This window comes from Polyodon spathula, chromosome 5 (assembly GCF_017654505.1).
Source record: "Polyodon spathula isolate WHYD16114869_AA chromosome 5, ASM1765450v1, whole genome shotgun sequence".
NCBI lineage: Eukaryota > Metazoa > Chordata > Actinopteri > Acipenseriformes > Polyodontidae > Polyodon > Polyodon spathula.
In genome coordinates, this window is record NC_054538.1 from 66,287,417 (window position 1) to 66,313,314 (window position 25,898).

The 25,898-nt window shown below is 39.1% G+C and overlaps 1 protein-coding gene across 4 annotated transcripts; it reads right to left on the reverse strand.

The window, feature by feature from the left end:
- Positions 1-11,021: 11,021 nt before the first annotated feature.
- Positions 11,022-25,686, reverse strand: LOC121316189 (cytospin-A-like). Of its 4 annotated transcripts, XM_041251076.1 has the most exons (13): positions 25,461-25,686; positions 23,565-23,769; positions 22,380-22,429; positions 21,551-22,295; positions 20,405-20,478; positions 19,447-19,784; positions 19,074-19,212; positions 18,086-18,161; positions 14,151-14,229; positions 13,915-14,011; positions 13,489-13,605; positions 12,682-12,741; positions 11,022-12,071 (listed from the first exon to the last, which is right to left on the reverse strand). In XM_041251076.1, the coding sequence occupies exons 2-13, from the start codon at positions 23,602-23,604 to the stop codon at positions 11,982-11,984; spliced, it is 1,905 nt and encodes a 634-aa protein (XP_041107010.1). In that variant the 5' UTR covers positions 23,605-23,769; positions 25,461-25,686; the 3' UTR covers positions 11,022-11,981. The 4 variants fall into 4 exon arrangements, with proteins under 4 accessions (XP_041107010.1, XP_041107007.1, XP_041107006.1 ...); XM_041251073.1 differs by having other exon boundaries at positions 21,551-22,429; positions 25,519-25,686; XM_041251072.1 differs by having other exon boundaries at positions 21,551-22,429.
- Positions 25,687-25,898: the final 212 nt, after the last annotated feature.

Consider the following 25,898-nt stretch of genomic DNA (forward strand, 5'->3'; position numbering starts at 1 on the left):
TCACCACTATGGGTACAACATGTAGAAAAAGCAATCAAATCTGCTGACATACAGTAGCTTCAATTATCAATGTTACTTCTCTTTCAGTCCTCTCCTTTACAAACTTTGATTTGAAATGCTATCGTGCTTGGTTAGAAGTTTTTTTTTTTTTTTAAATACAGCAAAATAACACAACAAAGTCACCATTCAATAATTGTGATCAATTATTTTGGTTGTTTCTGGCAGCTTTATTTGACAGTTTTTGGAAACCCTATTTATAGATTGTAACACACAGCATAAAGCCAAACAAAACATTTTACATTTTTTGTTTCAAAATCTAAATTCATTGTGAAGCACAGAATAGCACAGAAATATAGGTGCAGACTTACCTTGTCCTTGTATAACATTGACCATTAATACATATCTTTTAAATGTAGGGGAACATCTTCTAACAAGAAATCCATCAAATCCAGTTTATAAAACTAATCCAGTCCAGATTGCTTAGATTTCTATCCTAGAGTACTGAAGAACCATTTGGTTGTGCAGCTCGCTCTCTCTCTCTCTCTCTCTCTCTCTCTCTCTCTCTCTCTCTCTCTCTCTCTCTCTCTCTCTCTCTCTCTCACATACACACAAAAACAGTCTTCTCTACTGTTGGTTGTTTCAGTTTCCTGACGACATCTGTCTGATAAAGGGCTCGGGCAATATTTTGGCTCCTTGTGAGCTAAAAAACCACAGCCTTGTAAAACTGACACAACTGGCCCTATTTTGCAACATTCACAAACCCCTAAAGGCAATCGCAAAACACTTTTTTTTGTGGACAGTTAGTGCACCAGAATCAGGCGCACTTGTGGGCAAACAGATTTTACCCACACCCATGTGATTCAGCAACACATGTTTTTGTGCACATTTGGGAAGTTAGCATTAGCGCTTGACATGGGCTGAACTTGGTGAGTGTCTTTATTTAAATACAAATGTAATGATTTAGCAAACAATCAACAGTGTTACAGTTTACGTTTCAGCAGACATGTGAAAACCAGGTCTAAACTGGGCGCAAATTACATGGTCGACTGTAATACTGGTGAAACTACCAGGGAAGCAGGCAAAGAAAAGAGAGAGAAAAAAAGAGAAATAAAAGAAATATGTATGCAGCAATTTCACTTCTACAGACAATCACTGGCATCTGCCAATTGCTTCAGGCTGACCTGGAAGGAGACATGCGGAGAACACACTGTTTGTTTGTAACACTAAAGTACATGCACTAACACAGAATAGGCACTTCTATGGTAAGGGGACCTATTCTGTCAATGTGCAAGTAGTGTGTGATCTGTGATGCAAACAACTGCAATCGACTGAAGTGGTGGCTACTCTCCTCAATGGATGTTGAACTTCCAGGGAAAGATTACAGGGCTTGAGGGAAGCAGATGCTGAACGTGAAGCACCAGTGTTGGAGGTTGTAGATGTTGTAAGTGCCAGGCAGGTCATACAAAGCTTTTTAGACGGGTTCACAGGTACGCATGCCGACCAATAAAAAAATGCGGACTTCGTTAGGATGCATATGCATACCATCAGTATATTTTTTACAGGAAAGCATTTATAATAAAGGCAGAGACGGTGCACACGGTTCAAAGATTAGCTATAAAACTCTGGTTCTACATTTTTGCCATAGCAGTAACGGCTGCGCACATATTTGCTAAATTGGGCCCACAATGTTATAAACCCCCCCCCCCCCCCCCCCCCCATGCAACACACTTTCTTTTACTCTATTTCTTATTTATTTTTATTTATTCAAGATCAATCAGGAATCTTGGTTAGATTCCAATACTGCTACTGTAAATATAACAAAACTCTCAGGAGCTCTATTATGCTTTAAATGGATATCCACATTTTAGGCAAATGTAATTTCTTATAATTTTAAAATCCTATCAGGTGAGTGTTTTTGTTCAATTCTCTATCGCTGTTTCTTTTTTTAAATCGATTTTAAATAATCACTGACAGTGTGTAATTTTTCTTTTCATTGCTAACACCCTGACAACTTTTTTTCCACTTATAACTTTAAAGTCTCTTTTGAAAATGTCTGCTCTAGTGCACTGGGGTCTGAGATATGTCCTCTAAATCACCGCAGGAAAAGGAAGAGCGAGTCAAAGGAAACATTATATTTTTTTGGAACCTTGCTACTGACTCTTTAAGAAATTTAGCCTTTAGAAGTATTTTTAGAAGAAAGAGTAAGTCTATTTTTTCCTTCTTGAGTTGTACTGTACAAAAAAATTACAAATTAGTTTTAGTCATGATGTATTTTGGACACATATTACCACCTCATGGGGGGGAGAGGGGGGAGGGGTTAGTAAACAAGAAGGATTGACAAAGCTGAGCTGATGGGGAGGGCCTGATTGGCTTGGGGGGGAGCATGCCCAGGGAGTCTAGGCCTGCTTATGAATGCAGCAGCACCAGTATTCCTGGCTACTGCAACGCCATGGCTGCGCAGACGAGCGCTGAGTGAAAGCTTGCTTTGTGTATACCAAAGAGGAGAAAACTACTGCATGAAACCCTTCCACTCCAAGACGGGGCTCATGAAGGCATTGTCCAGCCGAGGCCGTCGAAAGAGGCTGGAGTTGTCGGGAGGTGTCATTTTTTTTTCCTACCCATATTCCTGAATAGGCACGCCCCCAGTGAAGCTGGGGGAGTGACGAGGGTGTGGTTTTAACTGAGAGACTGCTGTGATTGGATACAAACTGAGAGGCTATAGCTTCTGTGATTGGGCAGAGAGTTTTGAATCAGAAAGAGTAAGGTGTTGCCAATTTAACAAACTTGTCACTAGATTTGGTGACTTTGAAAACATGGTGGAGATTTAATAAATGCGACTACAACATGTAGCTAATTTAGCTACTCTGAATAAAATCCGATGGCATTCTAGCGACTTTCTATTAAAATCAATTAAAAACAAAACTAGATTTAAATTTAAAGCCCCCCCCCCCCCCCCCCCCTCCAATATTACAATTTTCTTTTTTTTCTTCCAAACCCTCTGCTGTTCCTATAGGCTGTAAGAACTGTCAATTTGGCAGCAGATGCACTAGATCCCCACATTGAATACACAGAGGGCGTGTACTTACAAAGCATTTTCAAAACGGATTCAAGGGTAGTCAGGATGGGACCAGAAAATCAGATGCTAGAAACATTTAAGCAGGAAAAGAAAAACACGCCCTCTGCTTTTCTTTGGCAGAAATACTGTAAATAGCAAGGCAGGGCGTCTGGTGCTGTTTCGTTGATAAACTTAAATAATGTTATTAACTATGTGTGTTCAAAAATGTAATTATTGAATCGATTATCCAGTATTTATCTTGATGCATGCATGATGAATTTAATCCATTTTTTATTTAAAAGTAGCAGCCCTAGTGCACAATGACAATTTAGTGTGTGTACTTTGTTAATATAGTATTTGCCCAATATGGAGACTTTTACATAGGAGGAGCTGGCAACACTGGAGAAGGCAGACATTAACAAGACAAGGAAAATGTCAAAAAATACAAAGAGCATTCATTTTTACCTCAGAATCTACTATGTTGGATTGTTATGGTGACATTTTATTATTTATTTTCTTTTATAATAGTCTATAGCTCTATTATATTGTAGTGTTTCACAGGCAGCCAGACGTGACCAATCACAGGAGAGACCAAGACCACGCATTACACGACTGATACAACCCAATTTATTAGATTATGAGGTAAAAATGAAGTAGTATTTGTATACAGTAATTAGATATTATCTGTCTTGTTAAATGGCGTCTTAAATTCCTCTCCCCCCCTGCTTCAAAACTCTGTGCCCAACCACATAAGTGTAGCCTCTCAGTTTGTATCCAATCACAGCAGTTTCTCATTTGACACCACACCCCCGTCATGCCGCCAGCATCATTGGGGGCATGTCTCTTTAGGAATAGGGGTAGGAAAAAAAATGACGCCATTGGGAGGATGCAGGGACTTGGCTAGGTTAGTTTATGAGAGTTTATCCCAACAGCCAGTATAGAGAGGCTTCGCAGGGTAGGTTCCAGGAGCGAGATGTCTCTTTCAGTGAGGCTAGTGCTCGCCGTGTGTGGCAAACTTTTATTTTTAGCCCTTTGTTGTTTTGTTTTCCTTATTAAATCTGACACTAGGGCTGCCATTGCCGGTACCCTGGCAGCATGTGTGTTTTTTTATTAAATCTGCGTGCCTGTGCAGCTGCCCACTGCTGCGTCTGCCTTATTATTATTCCGTGACGACCCACATAGGTAACATCGTCCTGTCACAGGGACCTTTAAGACAAATCATATGAACAGTGAGCAGCAGTGTTGAGTTTTGGGATGTGTCTACTGTTAAAGCTGGCATTTAACTCTAGACGAATCAGATGAGGATCTACAGGACAAAGGCTCCTGATAATCAACAGCAGCTTTAACTGACTGAGGATGTGCTTTGGGTAGTAATCTAAAGAACTCCAATGATAGGGAAGTGATTCTGTAATTTCCCAGGGGTCAATACACATAAGCAGATAACCAGCTAACACAATTTAAAATAACTATTTAACCACATGATGGGTGTTGCATATGGTATTGTCTTTGTGATTGTTTTTTTTTTTCTTCAAAAAAAAAAAAAACACCTATTAATGTGTTGAAACTTAGGCATTTCAAATTACATTGAGAATTACTTTTTTAATAGCACCACAATGGTTATGTACAAAAATGCAATGGTAGCACAAAGGCAACTTAATACGAGCCAATTCAATTGAAATATCAAGTGTGCTGTCATATCAGGGCTTGGCAATATAGGTTCCAAACGTCTTGCGTGGTCAGGATTGTGTGGACTGCAAATGGCCCTGCTAAGGTTTCTTGTGAGTAGTAACCAGGTAATACTAATGGCATCTCAGTGGTACTATTACTTAAACTGTAAATCCTAGTAGATGCATAACTTGCAAAATGAACCTAATGACATTTAAAACAAAAAAAATACCATTCGGATATGTGTATGGTTCTTTCATGTCTCTTTGTCACGCTTCCTGACGGGTTTTCAGGCCTTTGCTGTACACTGTCACACAGAGGACGAGGACACGTCTTGACTGCATAAGCAGACGTTTTAAGCACTTGAGAGCACCTGTCACTCAAATGTATGTCTAACTTAAATTTGTGTTTCAATCATTTAAAGTCTAGCAACTAACTGAAACCGACACTTCAGCTAAATCCAAGGTATTGGTTGGTCTCTGCTGCATCATAAAATCAGCCCCCTGTTTAACTAAAACAGGTCATTTATTTCTGACTTGTATAGCATGGGCAGTTTCTTGTTATAAGATAGAAGTTGAGAGAGGAAAAGGTAATTAAATCTATTTCTGGTAACTGGGGACACATTACAGTACATGAGGCAGATCTTGTGTCATCTTGAATTAAATGTCTGAAATTGTTTATGAAACTCTTTTTTTTTTAATTAAGTTGGCCTCCCTCTTATTATAAAGTTTCTGGTGCTTCATGTTGAGGCTTTTTTGTTGTTATCATTTTAAAAACAAATAAATTGATCACAAAGGTATTTCTATTGCCGGTGGTAACATTTATCTATGTGCGTGTGTTGTTACAGTGACATAAATCCTGATATGACTGGCTGTAGGTAGGCACACGACAGATGTTGCCTAATGTGTTCATGTGGAAGACTCTTGTATTTTGATTGAACCCAATCAGAGAGCTGAACGGAACGTTAGACTGTCATGCAAAGGGTGTCACTAGAGGTTCATGCTGAACCATAGGGTAACACAACCCAAAGTTAATCTTCCCTTTTCAAATTATTTTAAAAGCATAATACACCGAATTATATATGAATATGTAGGAATGAACACATTGCACTGTGTTAGAGGTCTGATGTGATTAAATATTTTAGCTAGCTGACACACTAATGTGTTTTGCTAATTCTCCATAGCACAACATTTTCTCAAAGCACAACATTTGTGGTTCCTTTGGAAATATGCTATGTGGCAGCAATTAATACAAATGAGTGTCATTTTGAAGAGGGAATGTATCTTTACTGCATCCAAACAGCAATAAACTGAGTGGCAGGTAATACACAGCATAAGTGATCACAAGATCACAAGCTACACTCCCAAGGCACAGCTGCTTCAATTCAGGAGATATGAAGCACATAGAAATGCAGCAGTTTGGTTGTGGGTGGGTATGTTATTTTATTGTAGCAGCCAGTAATTTGCAACACCTGGAGCAATTTGCATCACTCTAATAGAACATGTCAAATTATTCTCATATTTAATAGCCTGTCGTCTCCTACGCTATAAATACCATTTGCATATATCATATTTTAACTATCCTTCATTTAGAGTCTTAAATCGGCTAAGACATTAATATTGGTTGCACGTGAAATCCAATATAAACTGGAGGATTCTTGAAGACGTTTGCAATCATTCTCAGTGGTTCTTATTATAATTACTCGACCATGATTCCTTAACGAAACAATTACAATATTGCACTATAAACCCTGCGGGACGATTGCAAACATCATGAAAGGTAAGGGGAAATACAATTAAAAAAATATATATAATTTGATGCTACTTACTCTTCCAAGAAGAAATAAGGGAAGATTTATCTGAATAAACAGTGAGCTATAAAACAGGATATTTACTTAATATTTCAAGCTATGAGATATGAAAACACTTCCTGAGCTTTGTGATGGTCGCCCACTATGATAGGCGCTATATGAAATAAAGATTGATTGATTCATGGAGCTGACCAGAATTGAGGCAAAGCTGACAGTATTTTAGGGTGTGAAGAAATAAGGGGGGGGGGGGGGGGGGGGTTCTTGCGCAACTGGAGTCATTTACATTTTCATGGCATAAGGTGAAGAGGGGGAAATGACATATTGTAAATACAGGGAACCTTTCTTGGTTACACAGGATAACAACACCCTCCCTTATGAAAGTTTACCACATTTATTTTACAGTTTTCCCATGGTTATAGTATGCATTTACTATTTTGCACATTTTGACATGTTTTTCAATATGCTTTACCATACCAATCTGGGCTTTATAATGCTTTCACTATGGTTTATTAGACTTTACCATTCTTTTACTATGGTGCTTTTTTTTTGTATGGAACCCCACTCCTTAGTCTAACCACGCTGTTATCTACTTGAGTGTTTTTTCAAGCCCAAGCATTCATGCGCACATCCTGTTAAGTCCATGGAGGTACTCGTATGTTTGGTTGATATATGTATGTTCATCACCACATGTTTAACCTTTCTGCTGAGAGCTGAAATGTTACCACACTTGTATAACATCATGTTTTTTTTTCATTTAATTTCAATCTGTATAATCGCACAAATAGGACATGGGCTTCACAAGATAAACCTGTGTGTGTGTAGAACTGTTTACTTCAACTACTTATTATATACCAATACAAATTTACAAACTTCCATTTATAAACAAGATATACAAGTATATACAGTTCTAAAATGCTGCCTGGGCTACTCAATGCATATTCACAAACAGTGGATTGAAACTCCTTTCCACATGAAATGTAATGATTATTATGTGGGGCCTCTTAAAAAACTTTAAAAAATCTTTCATGACCATTAGATAAATGGCTCACCAGATACATGCAAAAATGCAAGAGTGACACATTGATGGATGAATAGGACATGACATTTTCAATTACTTATGCAGAATGAAGTTAATACTAAGTTTCAATATAATTGGATAAGCAGCTCTCCAGATATATTAATGTGATATTATGATCTGCCTGGTCAGGATTCGGTAACACTTTTCAATGTATCCACTATATTGCAGGGGATTTCATCCCCAGTGGGAGACAATAAAAGTCGAATTATTATCTACTGTTGTATTAAGTGACTTTGCAACACATGTATTACCCAAGTTCCAGCAGTAGATTAAGTTTCTTCCTTTGTCCACTAGATGTCAGCGAATCAAGCACAACTGACTGATTACAAAAATGGGCCAAAAAAACAAAAACAAAATTGAGAACAATGGCCATCTTAGAATGTGCAGTTGAAGGTGGGTTTTCATGATTTACCTTCAAACCATAACATCCAAAGTGTACGTGGTTGATGTCTGTGGGTGTAAGTCCAACGCCATTCTAATTTAAACAAGACACACATTCTACTGTCAAATCACACAAGAGGTACCTAAGGGTGTGAATGACCATCTATCACCTGTTATACACTGTAACAATATATAATATGTACTTGACTTTCCAACCCTTCAAACTCAATTACTTAGACCTGCACCAAAGTTACTTCTGGCTATTTCTGTCTGATTTCATAAAAGTGGTGGTACTTAAATGGTTAATCTCTTTACCTAGACATTAAAATGTTTTTCTACATATAAACAAAAATGGATAAATCCTCCTTTTCCTACACAATATCAAATATGTATCTAATAATTTCATAATATAAAGAAGTTAAAAAGAATATACAAGCTTCTGGGAGTTAGGGTATCAGAGAACTTGTTCTGGACACAATACACATCTGCAGTAAAGTGAGAAGAGTTTAGGGGTTTATTTTTCGTTCCTTTAGAGAGGCCCCTCCAGATGTTGTTTTGCATCTTTACAAGTTTGGTAAGACCTATTTTAGAGTTCAACTGTTTTGTCTGGGATCCATTTCAAAAATACAATACCAAGCAGCTTGAGTTATAGCTCAGCTGATATAGCAGCTTGATATACTTGTAGGATTGTATTGAGTGACTGGAATTGGGATTCTACTTATGATAACCTTCTTAGTTCCTCTTCTCTTAATCCAAAAAGTGGCAGAAGGTCCTATTTTGTACTTTCTCACTTCGATAAGGTTTTGCATTCACTGTGTTTGTTCTACCTCTATGTCAGTCTGTGTTCGTAAAAGATCTGGGTTGAGAGGTGCTCTGACAAGCATTCCTTATCTCTTTGGTTGTGCTGTTATTCTTTCTTTGGGACAGCCTTGGGGTTCTGGAATGCCCTTCCAGATTCCATTGTGTCATTGTCAAGCCTCTCCGGGTTTAAAAGTTCTGTTCCGCATCATCTGGCCTGAGATGAACTTGTTTTAATTGTAATCAAACTTTTTTTTTTAATCTTTCTTTTAAGATCTATCTATCTATCTGTCTATATATATATATATATATATATATATATATATATAATATATATATACACACACACACACACACACACACACACACACAGTACCAGTCAAACATTTGAGTACACCTGCTTGAAACCAGGTTTTTCATGATTATCTATGCTTTTAACTGTATAAACTTGTCTATAAACACTTAATATTTCATTATATGATACGTGTACTTATATAAGCTGATAATCATAAGCGAATTGCATTCAAAAATTTAATTTTTAAATGAAAATGTAAATCTTGTCAATTTCAATGAAATGGTCACCCAAAGCAAGGGGATTTCAGTCTGAAGCCCAAGTCAGTTAAAAGTCTGAAATGTGTATAACACGGTGTTAGAACACTGGCCTAAGTATAAAAGTGTCTTTGTTAGATGTTCTCTGAGTTAACTTGCATGTTACCTAATTAACCTTTTGTCACCAATTATTAACAGGTGAGGGTCCATGATTACTGTAAATATAGGTAGCATAGGCACAAGCTTGTCATTCCTGAATTTAAGGGAGCAGAAAATGGCAAAATATGCTCAGTTAAGCAAAGAAAAAAAGATAATTACTTTAAAAAATGAAGGTCAATCTTTAAGACAAATCGCAAGAACTTTGCAAGTGTATGTAACTGCTGTGGCCAAGACCATCAAACGATTTGAAGAAACTGGCACTCATGAGGACCGAACAAGGTCAGGCAGGCCAAGGGTGACTTCAGAATCAGAGAACAAGTTCATTCGAGTCACAAGTCTGCAAAACCGACGATTAACTGCCTCTGAAATACAAGCTCAGTTAAATGCTACTAGAAGTACAGATGTTTCAACATCACTGTTCAGAGGAGATTGCTTGAAGCTGGCCTAGCTGGAAGAATTGCTGCAAGGAAACCATTACAAAACAGAATAAGAGGAAGAGACTTGCCTGCACCAAAAAACACAGAAACTGGATGTTTGAGGAGTGGAAGTCAGACTTATGGACCGATGAGTCAAAATGGGAAATATTTGGGTCCAACCGCCGAGTATTTGTAAGACGCAGAGAGGGTTAAGGCACAAGTTGTTATTAAGGCAAAGGGTGGCTATTTTGAGGAATCAGAGATTTAGAGACAACTTTCAATTTTCTTGAACATTGCTTTGACACTATGTTTTGTATATTGTAACATGTGTTTTCATTTTCAAGTATTTACAGAAACGTATACGATGTAAAACATTGTCAATTATGAAAAAAACTTAGTTGGCAGCAAGTGTATTCAAACTTTTGACTGATACTGTGTGTGTGTGTGTGAGTGTGTATATATATATATATATGTGTGTGTGACTAGATGGTTATTTTTGTACCTATGGACCGCTGTGGTAGGCTCCAGTTGTGCTAAAACTGCAAAGCTATTTCATGTGTGTTCCAAATTATGTTGGCGTCTGTGGTGGTGTTCAAATTTTATTTAGAATTATTTGTTTAACCGTGTCTAGTGTGCTCTTTTTTTAGTAAAGTTTTTTAGTGAAGTTTTTCTTCCCCTAGCTCAATTCTGGTTTGTTTTATTTGAGTTTTTAGCCTGTTTAGCGTGGTTTCATAGTGTTTATAATGTGTATAATGATAATAAAGCTGTAAAAAAGTGTGACACTTGATTATTGGAATCAAAAAAAAAAAAAAAAAAAAAAACTTGTTCAATTCTGCTTAAATCCTCCTTGTGTGTGCTCCTTCACACAGAGAAATACAGTTTAGTTTTCTTCCAATCTACTAACAAAATAAGAAAGAAAAAAAAAAAGGATTGCATCCTTGTGACAACAGCAATAGGCTTGGGTGTCACAGTGGAGCTTGGCTTGCTATAAATCCCTTTAGCTGCCTCGCCTGGGACATCCAGCACTGACGGGTAAAGGGCATGGAAAAACAAGAAAGGAAAGCAAGGCAAAGAATATTAGTGAATATGTCCTAAATACAATCACATATGTTTCAGTAAGCTATTCACTTTATTTGAAATATTTAACAGAAGTATTTCACATCAACATGTTTTCAGTCTGCCATTAACAACTGATTGACAATTCAACATACAACCTACACAAATCTATCAGTTCAACAAACCAGGATTAGCAGCTCCTTTACTTTTTTCTTCATGTTACAAAACCTTTGGCACCAATTCACATATTTGCATTACACTCATTTTAAATTAATTTAAGGTTTAAAGGTTTATTAGTATTTTAAATATGTGAAACACACCTGTCCAACTCAGGTAAAGGTGTGAACAGCCAAAGTTGAACTGCATTAGTACTTGGGCAAGTTCAGTTTGAAAATCAGGAAATAGGAGAAATCAGACACCAGCCATAAAACAATTGGCTAACCTCAAATTGGACGTATGAGAAGTTTTCACAAAAAAAAAGTGACAAATAAAGTATAGTGCTTATTTACAAAAAACATACCTTAAGAAAGAAAGAAAAAAAAAAAAAAGACTATGCCCTTTAAGAATATATCTGGCATATGATGCATCTACAGCAACATTTGAGACATGTTTTACTGTTCATTAGGGCCAATTAAATACAATAATTTGCTGACTCATACATCCTTCCATTTCTACTAAAATATACCCTTATTTATCAGCTACAGGGTAACATCTCCTCTGTTCATAACTTCATAAAAAAGCATCAAAATTAGTTTCCCAGATAAATAGACCCCAGCCCCAGAGTAGAACTGACCTTTCAAGAGCTAATTTCAAAATACCGTACTTTCCAACATTAAAAGAAGTGAATTTGTGTACCTTACACCCCCCCCCCCCCCCCCCATTAGCTGTACAGCACCACATTGCGTTCAGGTGGGATGACAGCTTACAGTCAACCGCGGATGATTCTTGCTGTGAGGACACACACTGGAGATTCAAAAGAATGATACACAGTCCTCCAGCTGGCATTTCCTGTGTTCACATTTCAAAGTGCTTGTAGATGCATTCCACATACTCCAGCACTCTCACCCAGTCTGGCCCCTCAGCTCTCAACATCTCCTCCACAGTCTGCAAAAAAGAGACTGGGTCAGGGGCAAGCAGTTTATTAATATTATATATCCATATCACTAGCACGGTTATTCACTAGGAATTACAGATACAAACAAATTATCCACAGCACCATCTCAATTTCATGAAATAGATTACAGTTTTACTTTTTATTTAAACTGGAAATCTCAGAGGTTTTAGCTTTTGACCAGTTCCACCAACATTTAGATTTCCTGAAAACATCTGTGATAGTCCAGATTGATGCTTGTTAAAGTAAATCAAAGTGGAAGAGAAGAACTCAACGGTGTCACAAATGAAGACATGTTTTACATATACTCCTTAATGCAGTCAAAGTGTGAAAGCAAGTTTCTCACCTGGACATGGCAAGCCAGATAACAGCTATATTATATCAGTTTATCTCCTGATTTTGCCAAAGGGATTTATTATAAAATCTCAGCTAGCTTTTAAAATCTGGTGTGGGAATGTGGTGGCTACGAGTACAAAAGGCAGTGTTGTGTGATGCTTTTCCATTAACCCCTTTCTGTTACACAAGCCACAGATAGTCAGGGAGAACAACCTGCTGTGTTGTGCAGCAAGTTTATAGGGTTAACCTTCTTTTGGTGTTACTCACCAGAGACGGTGGTATTCCTATACCATCACCAGTTTTGAATGCCAAGGTCAGATTCTCTCTCTGTGAATAAAGAGCACAATCCTTATTTACATGTATGCACCACTCCAGAGCCTGCAACAATTGCACACATTCACCCTAGCCTTATTATAAAAACGTGAAGTACATGTGATCAGACCCCAAATAATGTGCTAAAAAAAATTTAAAAGGTGGTTGAATTTGACAAGTAAATTCTTCCAGATTTATCAGACAGCGAACACAGCTGTGTGTGTATCAGATAGCCTCAGGGTGTGTGTGTGGGTGGGTGGGGGGGGGGGGGTCTATATAGTGCTTGTTGGGTCAAAAAAAAGTCTCCACAAGGATGGAGTGTGACAAAACCTACCTTATGAGGACACAGACCAAGTTCTTGTAGGGTTTAAACAGGCATTATTGTTTTTTGTTTTGAACAAACTAAAAGTGCCCAAATATTTTGTTGGTTGACTTTCAGACTGTGTGGAGTATTGTTTGTATGGAATAATAATAAAAAAAAAAGAAAAAAAAAAGAGAGTCAATGCAAAGTCCTCAAACACTATAAACAAACGTGTGTGTACATATTATATATCAGATAGTGAGCAGCTCAGTGTGTGTGTGTGTGATCAGACAGTGAGCAGCTCAGTGTGTGTGTGTGTGTGTGTGATCAGCTCAGTGTGTGTGGTCAGATAGTGAGCAGCTTGTGTGTGTGTATCACAGTTCGCGAGCAGCCTCAAGGACAGTTGTGGGGTCAGATAGCGAGCAGCTCAGGGTCTGTGTATAAGACAGTGAGAAGCTCACCTTGTTGAGAGGGCTCAGTCTGCTGTAGGGGATGTGGTTGGGTAGGTATGTATGATAGAGAGCACAAAAAGCCAGGCCATCTGTCCAGCTGCTGCTGAAGTTGGTGATGTCAATATTCTGCAGATTTAAAAGAACAGTCAGGCTGAGATCACGGAAATACCAGAAGACCAGCCCTGATCTTGCACTGCCAGGATTTGTTTTTTCTCTCACAAAATCTTGGACACGTATGCTCATTTATAGGGCAAGAAAAGCAGCTCAGATGGAATATTATCTATTCATGTTTTTTTTTTTTTATTTAGTGTAATAATTCTCATTTTTGTGCACAGATAATGAAAAAAAAAAAAAACACTACAGTAGTGAATTGCTGTTTCACATACAGAAACCTGCATGACTGTTCCAAATAAAGGGGGTGCAGGAGCTCCCTACCTGGTAGCCCTCTGTCCTGCTCTGGCACCAGCGCAGAAGCGAATTTCTCTTGGAGCCACCATGACGCTTCACCAGAGAACTCAAACCATCCCTCTGTCTGCAAGAGAGGCAGCGAGAGGAGAATCAAGGCAGGGAAGTCTAATGAGAACCCAAATGCCTAAAAGTTGATCTGAAAAAGTGTAATCTATTAAACTGTTGCATCTCAAGGTAAATAAATCAAACATGTGATTACTCACCTGATCTTATTTAAAGATGTTGCAGCTGCCATCCCAACACGGTTATGTTGGACAAGAGTTAGATCGTCCTGCTTTTTCTCTGACAAAACAAAAAATATGTCATCTCCTTTAAATGTCTATTCCCATATTTATAGAGTTTTCCTAATAGCTTAACAATGTCACACCTTCTCTTTGCCATCAAGTCCCCTCCTCCATAATCTCCCAGACTGTTTTGACAGAGCCAGGCTAGCAGCTCCTGCTGCTCCACCAAAAGCAGGTTTCCTTCCACACACACACAGGCTTTTCCCATCCAGCTGAAGGACAAGTCCGTTTTAATTAACGATTTTATTCTTGAAACGAATTGTACTTTAGTTGAGACATGGTTGAAGCAAGAAGAAAATGCATCCCTGGTAGAGGCCTGTCCTTCAGGTTTTTCCTTCTATCAGAAAGTGCGTCTTAAAGAACGAGGTGGTGGTATTGCAACCATTTTTGTCAAGGAGTTTAATTTTTGAAAGCCTATCTTACGTTTCATGGCCAAACTCCTACTTTGGCTGCTGTTATTTATCATCCCTGGGAACAAGATAGCTTGGTGGCGACGTCAGACCAGGCAGGGACAGACACTAATACTGTGGGTTAAAGCGTGTGTACTAAATAAAACAAAATAATAATTGAACAAACAAAACACTATACAAAAACAAATGGCACGAGAGCCAAAATAAAAGAGACAGCAACAAACACATAAGTACTGTGCTGGTTGAAATCCCACATGAGTAGCATTTGCAGTTTTATATCTGTTTTCGCTCATCTGGCTCTCGTTCTTACTCCTGCAACACCCAACCTAGACACAGGTTCCTGCCTCTTATGCAGCTGTGCCTGAGCTCAATTGCTTGTCAAGGATTCAGAATCGGGCTCAGGCACATTCTACGTGTGAATTGATTTGGCAGGGGAGGCAATTAACCCTTTTCTGCCAACCTAAAACAGTGCAAAATAAAATGCATTTAAAAGAATACAACACAAATACAAAATAAACAAAATACGCACAGGGGTGGTGTGTACCCCGTCACAACACCCCTCGAGCCAAGTTAATCTTAATTCAGGGAGTTTCTATCAACAATTACTGTCAAACATGATAGGATCTTACTTTTAGGTGATTTTAATGTACATGTTGATGTCAACAGAGATCCTCTTGGTAGAGACTTTCTGGCACTGCTCAAGTTAATAGGCATTGCACTTCAATAAAAAAAGAAAAGTTACGGACATCCGTAACTGTATACCAAATTGAAACATGTCAACTGATAAAAATAAGTGACGCAAATATTCTTGGTCTGTCTACATCGAATCAAACCTTTACAGCATTTTTATTGATATGTGAACAACAGCTAGGCATCAATTAAAAAGACAAAACCCACAACATGTACATTAGATCCCATTCCTGCTACACTTTTAAAAGAAGTATATCCAAAAATAAATACCAGTTTTATATACTGTTAACAGCACTCTTTCATCTGGTATTGTTCCAAATTCTTTCTAGACAGCAGTAATAAAACCTTTGCTCAAGAAGCTAACCCTTAATTCCAGTGTGCTTAACAGGAGGCTGTGTGGTCCAGTGGTTAAAGAAAAGGGCTTGTAACCAGGAGGTCCCCGGTTCAAATCCCAGCTCTAACTCACTGTGTGACCCTGAGCAAGTCACTTAACCTCCTTGTGCTCCGTCTTTCAGGTGAGATGTTGTTGTAAGTGACTGCAGCTGATGCATAGTTCATGCAGCCTAGTCTCCAAGTCGCCTTGGATAAATAATGAAATAACAACAACTGGCCGGTCTTAACAGATTTCTTGCTGCACAGAGCATTTCTGAGAAAAGTCAGTCTGGTTTTAGGTCATAACACTGAGATGGCATGAATTCAAGTGGCAAATGGCCCTCTCAGACACGGGTTCACCTTCGGTTCTTGTTTTACCGGACTGAAGTGCAGCTTTTGACACCATTGATCACTCTGTTTTAAACGATCGCCTTGAAAATATGGTGGGACTGTAAGGTACTGTCCTGTTCTGATTCCGGTTCTCGCTCAACAGGTTTCAGTTTGTAAAAATTGAGGAGACCGTTACGTGGGGTCATCCAGGGTTCGATTCTTGGACCAATTTAATTTTCTCTTTATATGCTACTCTTAGGTAATATTATTCAGATATGGAGTTAATTTTCACTGTTATGCTGATGATACTCTGCTTTACCTGCCCCTCAAGCAGGGTGATGGATCTGCTGCTAATAATCTGAAAATCTGTCTTACTGACATCAAAAATTAGATGTTTAAAAAAATTTCTGTTGCCAAATTCCGACAAAACAGAATTGATGATATTGGAACCTCAGAAACAATGCAAGAATATACTTGCATCTAATTTTGTACTTGACTGTCTTTGTACAGATATTAGAGCTGAAATAGGTGTCATTTTTGACCCAGACCTCTCATTTGAGAAACGTTAAATGTTACAAGAACTTATTTTCTTCATTTAAGAAATATGGGCAGATTGAGAGGTACCCCCCATATGCATTGCATTCTGACACCAGTAGAGTCAGTAAAGTGAGACATTTTCAAAGATTCATATTACGATATCACTTACTTTCTCTGGGAACAAATCTCATTGTTGGTTTAGTTATTTTTCTTAGTTTGTCTTTGTTAGAAATCGTATTTATATTATTTTAGCTCCAGCAGTTCATTTTCCCCAGCACAGGCAAACTTGTTCACTCTTTTTGCCTGTACGGTATATAATTATTTTGGTTGTCATTTAAGTTTAGCAAATTAAGTAGATTTTTTGTCTCTAAAATATTGCATATAAAGCATGTTGGTGATGTGGTCATGAAAATCTAAATGTTATTATCCATTTTGTATAAAGTGCATTTTAAACATGCTGGCAGTGTGTAACAGTTAAGTATATGATAATAAACGATGACGGGCTACTATTTTCTTTTCTCTGTTGGCCGACTGGAGTAAAACCTGTTCAGACTGCACTTGAGATCTCTTGATCTACCCCTTCCACTGCTATGCACTGGACCCTCAGCTAATGGCACTGTCACACTACTATGTCATTGTAGATAGAACTTGTTGTAATCCTAAGTTGTTGCATCCTTTTCATATTGTATTTTAGTAGTATCAATTTGCATTTTCTGTGAACTATACTGTACTTTAATATTAATCTTGCATTGTAGCCCTGTACAGTAACACCTGCAAGTCAACGCGGATAAAAGGCGTCTGCCAAACAAATAACAGTGATGTCAGTCAGAATACAATAGTAAGAATCTACTGCTGCTGGGGGCTAAGGGGACCCCAAACCCTCTGTCTCCCCATTTTATGGGCCACCATCCACCACGATATACATTATTATATATATTGTCAATACGCACTGGGTCTGCTGGCAAATATTGTAAATAAACACCAAAGGCGTTTAAGTTTTTATATAATAGCGTTTTATATATATATTAGTGGCAGAGTAGAGGGAGAAGAGAGGACTACATCACCCAGAATGCCTTGGAGTTTGTAATTAGAGCAAGTATGGGAAACACTTGGCTCCAATAGAATGAGGGACCTGCCTGTAGTTCGGCAGGCAGGTGCATAAGAGCAGATCAAAATATTTGTTGTCTGTGTGAAGGCGAAGGTCTGGGTGTAACAAGACCTGAAGAAAGGTATTTGATACTTGTGTTGGGCTTTGCAGAACCGGTAAATGGCTTAACCATCTGGGTTTATAGTTTTGAATTGATAAGTTTAGTTAGAGCTCCTTGATGGAGTTAGGTTTTGGTTTGTTTATTTGTTTTATTTTGTTCCAGTGTTTATATTTTATCTGTGTGAATAAATGTTTGCAAAAGTGCTCAACTTGCAGTTCTGATGTCTGGATAAAGTATTTCAAGGGCACAGATCAGCCTTGTCTGGGATGCGTATGCGTATTTTATTTTATTTTTTCAGAATGTGCACCTGCAGCAGTGAGTGCTGGGCTCACACAGGCCTCCTCAGGTTTCTTGACCCTCCATCCTCTGGAAGCTTTCTCCTTCTGGAATCAAAACAGAAACCCCATTAAGTGTTTTAAACTTCACAAATGCAAGGGTTCCTTTTTTGCTGTTGGAATTTAAATAAAAGCAAGGTTTCAATATCATTGCCACAACACATTCCCTTCACATGTTACAGGTAATGGGTCCCCCTAAAAAAATTCAGAAAAGAATATGGGGCTCCTGTGAGATTCCCCTAGCTTCCTATGTGCAGTATTCTTCATTACTGTAGCAAAAAGTAAACCTATGGGACTGTATTTCTAAAGCACGTTTACCAGGCTTTTGACAAAACATCAACCGGTATTTGTAAGATGACTTAACTTCGCTCTGTATGGTTAAGTGTGAAAGATAGGCACAGTTTGGCTGTGCTCATGCAGGTACAAGTATGGTGTGCTGGTACTAGTAGGCTGCTCCTGCTGTCACATTGCTTAAAGGTAGCTCACTGCTTTCAGTCACATTAAGAATCTGAAATGAAAGCAATTGAAGGCAGTAGCCTATTCTTTTACAGAGACACCATGCAAACCAAAGGGTCAAGAACCTTTAGAAAGCCAAGACATTTTACTTATTGCTGACAAATCCTGGGCTAAAGTTAACATTTTTGTAATTGTAAAAAATTAGGCAGGTGTTAAATATTTACTGCTTACTAAAAAAAAAAAAAAAAAAAACAAACATAAAATGATCTTAAACCAAGCTGGCAGTGCATTCATAAAATATGGGAAACAGTAACAGTATGCCAACTATGCAGAGCTCTGGGAAAGAGATACCTTACAGAACCTCTGCAGGTTTGCATCTCATTTTGCACCTTCATACTGCATATTGGGGAGGGGGGGTGGGTCATTGAACCCTGGACCTAGGCTTAACCCTGGGAAGGAGAAAATTGGCATCTCAGTTGTCTGTGTACATATTTGTAGCCCTACCTCGTTGAAAAGTAGCTCTGTGGAAGACTGCGTGGATTTCCAGTGGTGCGAGTCTCCATTCACAGTAGGGGGAGGCAGGGAGGACAGGGAGAGTTTGAAGAGGCGTCTTTCTTTCAGCAGCTCTCCTGCATCCACTGTTCTACAGCACGATGGAGCAGCCCATAAACAGAAAGAAAACTACACAGATCGGGGCACTGAATAATAGGAGCTAAACGTGATCATGTAAATAATTTGAATCATTGAGGGAAAACCCAGAACTGGGAGCAGAACTAGTGTGCTGCTAACCCTGATGCTACTTTAAAATCTTTGTTACGATTACTACACTTCTAGCTGAAATCAGTCCCAGTAAGAGGATTATTCAGTTCCAGCTCACCTGCTCCTCTCGTGCTTGTCCTGTACTTTCCGGCAGACTGCCACCTCCTGTTCCTGGCGACCTGTTCGGAGCACCCTCAGCTCCGTCTCCATTTCCTGATAGGCTGCTTTGAGCATGACCTGCTCCGACAATGTTTCCTCATGCGATACCTTGAGAGCCTTAAACTCTTTCTCCATCTCCTGATGCAATAGTCTAAGAGCACTCAGCTCTGCTTCGGTCTCCTGTAATCTTGTGCCGAGCATGCTCAGTTCATCCTCTGCCTCCGATTTCAACCTGTCCGCAACAGACACTGCCACCTGCAGGTCAGCCTGGAACTGACTCCACTCTTCTGAGTCCACCTGGTATTGCAGTTATCTCAGTTAGGGAAGTCTAGACTCACAGATGGACATTCTTGTATAGTGAATTCTAATTTAAAAAAACGTCCTCAATAGTAAGAGTTAAGCCTGGGTGTGCCCTGTCTGTGTGCCAAGCTGGATATGAACACATTTTTTGCACATGTGACAAGGACTTGTTGATTTCAATGACAGTGTTTGCACTGCCTGGTTGAGGGCAGGGTGGAGCCTGCACATCCTGGTGTGGATCTAAATTGGTCTTTCTTTGTTCCAGTAATTCCCACCCACTCTGTGAACTGTACATTATTTAAATCCAAGAAGTCCTATACACTACAACACACAGTACAACACTAAATCATCAGGTTTTTATTTTAAGACATATCTGCCTCAAACACATGTATAAAGCGCATGAGGTGGCAATATTATTTGCTGTACCTAAACTTGGCCAGTTTTAGGTATAAATGAAATAGGCTTCAACGAATCTACTGTGACTATTTTAAAGTGTTTGGAAAGGAGGTATTCCACTCAGCTGCTGCCAAGATGAAAAATAAGGTTTACAGATGCAAGTTGAAACAATAGTGTTAGTGTGTCACGGTCCCCTGTATTGAGACAAGGATTCAACTCACCTTCATCTTCTCCTTTAAACTTTTTATTTCAGTCAGCAATTCTTCTTTTTCCGCACGCAAACACTTCACAGACTCTAGAAAAACACACACACATTTTATTGAACTCTTATATAATCTCTTTCTGCACCGGACCCCCCCAGTATAATACTGACATACTGAGGGAGGCCGTCTCTCTTCTCACACACAGTGACAAAAACACATACAAAACACAGAGCAATAGCCTGAAGCACAAATTTAAAAACATGCATATACCATTTTGTGTTAATCAGTTGTCTTTTTAATGTTATTATATTTCTGTACGGCTGGCTGCCTTCTTGGCCAGGTGTCTCTTGAAAAAGATTTCGAATCTCAAAGTAACTTCCGGGATAGATAGATAGATAAATAAATAAATAAATACTGAGTTAGTGCAGTTCATGTACGCTACACAATTCCAGGGCCTCAAAACGTTAAGGACTTGTTTTAAATGGGTTTTTACGTTTTATTCATTTCCAGCAGTATGGCTTCATACTCGGTACATTATGTGGTTTTGTTTCATTAATTATTATTTTCTCCTGTAATCTTGCCATGATCCCATTGAAATGTGTATGTGAAGGACATTTGTTCTGGTTAAATAAATAAAAGTAACTGAAAGCATGTAGAGCTTGGAATGAGAGTTAAATTCCAGCTTTGAGACAGAGAAAGAAACTCAACACTGGGTTTTCTCTGTTGAACACATGTGAAGTCACTTTAGACATGCACAGCTATGGACAAAAGTTTTGCAGCACCTGCTATTTTAAGATTGAGAGAATAAAAATAAATAAATAAAAATGTATTAAACAAAGAACCTGCAAAAATCTACCGGAAGCCCTAAGTACAGTATTTCATGTTAGACTTCAAAATGTCTCATTATCCGTTTTTCATTACGTATATGGAAAACAGTATGTAACTCAATATGTTAACATAACTTTTCATTCAACTATGAAGCAAAATTAGTTCTACAATCTGGATGTTATAGGTGGTGAAACATTGCCATATGTATCACATTTTTGTGTTATTACCATTTACTACTGCAAAATAATGGCTGCTCCCCTTCTCCCTGTTCGCTGGCTGTGGTCTGCTGTTGAACTCCAGCAAGACTTCACTTTCACAACCTACAGTCGTACTTACCACTGTCTGTAGGAGTGGCAGTGCCACTCTGGGTCCCACACTCAGAAGAGTGGAGCCTATCCTTGGTCTCCTTCACAAACCCCTCCATCTCATCTGGTGAATCTGCTACTGTGCTGTCCTGCTCGGCTGAATGATCCAGGCCACTGTCCTTCTCACCCCAGTGCACTGGACTGCCGTCTCTTTGATCACGTTGGGGCCCAGAGGCTAGGGATGAAGATGAGCTGCACTGTCTCTTTGTGGAGTACGCTGGGCTTAAACACTCCGAGTCCTTCCAGGCTGAAGTGCATCTCACATGATGAGTTGTGGCTTTGTCTGGCTGGATATCCCAGTTCGCAGTATGTACTGGTTTCCCCTCCTCCTTGTAACGTCCTTTGCTGTCCAACGCCACCAAGCTTTCCTGGCTCCTAGAGAGATCCTCACTGGGCATGTCCCGTCCAAGATTCACAGGTAGAGAAACTGCTCTTCTATCACTGCTCCTGACAGCAGGCCAGTCCTCCCCTGTATCCATGGTGACATTGTCCTGAGAACACCTCCTGTCTGGCTTGCCTGGTACTGCAGGAGTGGAGTGGGGTGGGGGGCAGAGCGCTGCCCTGTCTGGGGAGGTGAGAGATTGAGGTGCATGGGATAAAGGATCCAAAGGACCCTGTCCCTCGTGAGGCATGTAGGACACGTGATCCACAGAACCCTGTCCCTCGTGAGGCATGTAGGACACGCGATCCACAGGACCCTGTCCCTCGTGAGGCATGTAGGACACGCGATCCACAGAACCCTGTCCCTCGTGAGGCATGTAGGACACGCGATCCACAGGACCCTGTCCCTCGTGAGGCATGTAGGACACGCAATCCACAGGACCCTGTCCCTCAATCTGCTGATTGGTCCCTACAGAAACAAGAAGCACACATCAGGTCAGTCATTATCTTACATATTCAACTCAATGAATTAAACTTTAAATTCTCAATCAGATTCTGTGGTTAAATTTAAGTTTTTTTTTTTTTTTTTTTTTTTTAATAAATTAAAAGTACACATCTTAGTGTGGGGGGGTGGGGGTGCGAGAGAGAGAGAGATAGTGTTTGGAACCTGGTTACTAAACTGAGCTACTCTTTCAGAGGATACTTGCACATTTTGGCAGATCTCATTAGGGGTTTTCTGGTTTTATTTTCAAAAAACAATGATAATGTATCTTCTCCCAACCCACGCATGTGTGTCTGTGTGCAGACCCCAGTTATGAGCAGAATGAACGTGACGAGTGATTTTTAAACTGGTTCTATCACAGCAGTAATTCTGGCACATTCTTATCATACCTCCCCACCCTCTCTCCCTACATCACAGCCAGAGCCAGCCCAATCTGACACCAATGTCACACAATTGGGCGATTATGTTGCTACCAGGCCCTTAACTTTCCAATCCCTTTCTTTCCAGTTACAGTCAAAATTAAATGTGGATAAATGAACCACATATTGTATGGTCAGGAAAAGTTTTAAAATGTTATTACACACACACATATACATATTTATACACATATGTATATATATATATATATATATATATATATATATATATATATATATATATATATATATATATATATATATATATATATATATATATATATATATATATATATATATATATATATATATATATATATATATATATATATAATAACGTGTGACATATACATACACAAGAAAAACAGTTCATTCAATGAATGTGAATTTCTGCGACGCTCAGCACACCTGACAGGTTACAAACTTTTACTTTAACTTGCTCCCATTATTTTTATGTCAGAGGGGACGTTCTGGAACAAGAGCTTCTCAATGACAAACGGGGCCCGTAAAACCAGTTCTCGTTTAATCTGGACACCTTAGATGATTCATACAGCGCATCCTTTTAAGAACTTGACTTTTTTTGTACATTTAGTGTTCTGGTCAGAGAATGCGTACAGTATCCTTAGATCGGTAAACGAGCAGTGATCTGGGAGCTGTGCAAGAGGGTTAAAGAAGTGAAAAGCTACCTTCAGCCGCCAAGCTTTCTTTTGCAATCAGGTTTCCCATTCTGCCTAAAAGTGACACCACAGGTCCCACTCCTTCGGGGGGGGGGGGGGGCTCCAGTCTCCACAGGACCCTTCCGAGTTTGTCTACATTAGCACGTGGCAGGAGCCCAACTCCAAACACTCAAAATAATTAACACAAGAACTGTGGTCCCAGGGCTGAAGAAACCTGAATAGAAACACAAAACAAAATAACATTAAAAATATGTCATGCAGCAGAAATATTAAGCCGATTTATTATTGGTATTAACAATTTAATGTATAATTCTCTGTATTTCATGCTCCTTCCCACTGCTTTCCTGCATTACAAGGCAGAGAATGTTCTGTTTTTAATCACACAAGTAGAATCCTTTCCATCTACAGAGACAACACTCTGCAGACAACTTAGCTTATCAAATCCAGACAGGGTGGCAGCTGACATGGTTTGAGGTTTATTACTTTAAAAAACAAGTAAAATGATCACAGAGAGATTTGCATTGCTGTCACTCTTTATACAACAGGACTGTCTGTAGGCGGATGTGATGAATACTAAAAGATAGCGCCTTGAAACGTGATTGGGTGTCAAGAGCTGCACCCAGAGGGCTGAACACAAGTCTCAAATCCTAATGTGTCAGGAAAGCTTACTGAAGAACCTCCAATCTTTGCAGTAAATCTTTTGGTGCCGTTTCACTACATTCTTCTAAAGTTTACCTTTCTGTGTAGTCTACAGCTTGTTCATATTCCTTCGTCAGAGCCTGTTTATTATTACATTACTAATAGTTGCAGCAGGTGAAACTTAATCCAGGTTCACACAATCCTTATTTGCAAGTGAAACACGCATCAGGGAGAATGGCTCTTTGTGACCAGTGGCACAGAAGGGTGGGCATCCTGAGTAGCCACTCTCCAGGTTCAGGTAGCACCCAGGTGCGTAACAAAGCAACCTGTGTGTAAGGCCCGGCTTTGGAAACTAAATTAAGAAATCAATTCACTTAGACAAACATTTAAACAAGAAGTCTGTCAATGTTTATGTGATCTTTCTGGTAATGTAAATTTGACATACAGACAGATGCCTAATTTAATTAGTGCTTCAACAGATATATGCAAAAACATTCCTCCAGACTCATACTCTGGAAGTCACTGGCGAAAATAAGACCGTCTTTGCACAGCAGTTAGATCAAGGTTCTACTATGAACAAGCCTGTCCTTCGAATCCTTGAAAACTTGTGCTACAGAATGTCCTTTTCAAGTTGTATCATAGACATTTAAAACATACAGATAGACTATCAAAAGAACAGACAGCATACATTTTACCCCAAAATAAAGAAGGTATTTATCACAACAGGACAAAGAAAGCACTGTATTTGTATTTTATCTGGTGATTAAATGTTCCTAATTAAACTGATTGGTACTGCCTGCAGTCCAGAGTCATCAGAAATTAATAGGTGCGGTGAAGATCTTACGTTCATGCATTATTGGCAGTACACATTAAACTTGACCTAAGCAACACTGGATTATTAACATGGGTGTGTATAATTTGCATATCAGCTCTTCCTCGTGTGTACCTGTGTCCGGAGGCATCGCATATAATTACATCTATACATATATTAAATGTATCCTATGGTCGTTTAAAATGACGAAACAAAAACGCTACTTTCTGCACCTTGTAGCTAAAGTATTAAATTATTCCAACTTCATAAAAGGTAAAAACAAACACACCACTCTGACAGCGTCTTTCAAACAAGGTTAAACGTTGTTTATTATTAACAAAGAACGCGACTGCAGCTTGAGCTCCAGAGAACCGATAACCAACAGCACTATTAGAAATTCCCATATGTATTTTCCATCTCCAAAGCAAGCACCGACCTCATAAGGTATTCTGTACCTGTCGTGTTCTGCGCAAAATTGAGTTGGCTTGTGCTTCACCCATCCAGCTCGCTTACCCTTTCCAGTTCCATCTTTGGAAACGGTCCTGTGATCTGGATGTCTCTAGGAAGGGCGTTTCTCTGAATTCCGTAGACAATCTGTAAACACACAGCTAAGGAATTAAGGAAATCGAGCCTGACCAGCTGCACTTCATCTTAATCACGCCGCCGTAGTCATTGCATTCACCAGGTCCGCAAGGGTGGTCACGTGTTAATTGGGCTGGCGCCTGGAGGCAGACTGTCAGAAAAAAAGAAATTCCGTCATAAATACCAAGAGTGTGAAACAATTTCACTCTTGCCAAATAAAACGAGACAACTTCCCATTAAAATGTGAATTTACAGCTTCATCTAGAAAATCTAGGCAAGTACACGAGGCAATATGAACAAGGGAACACACT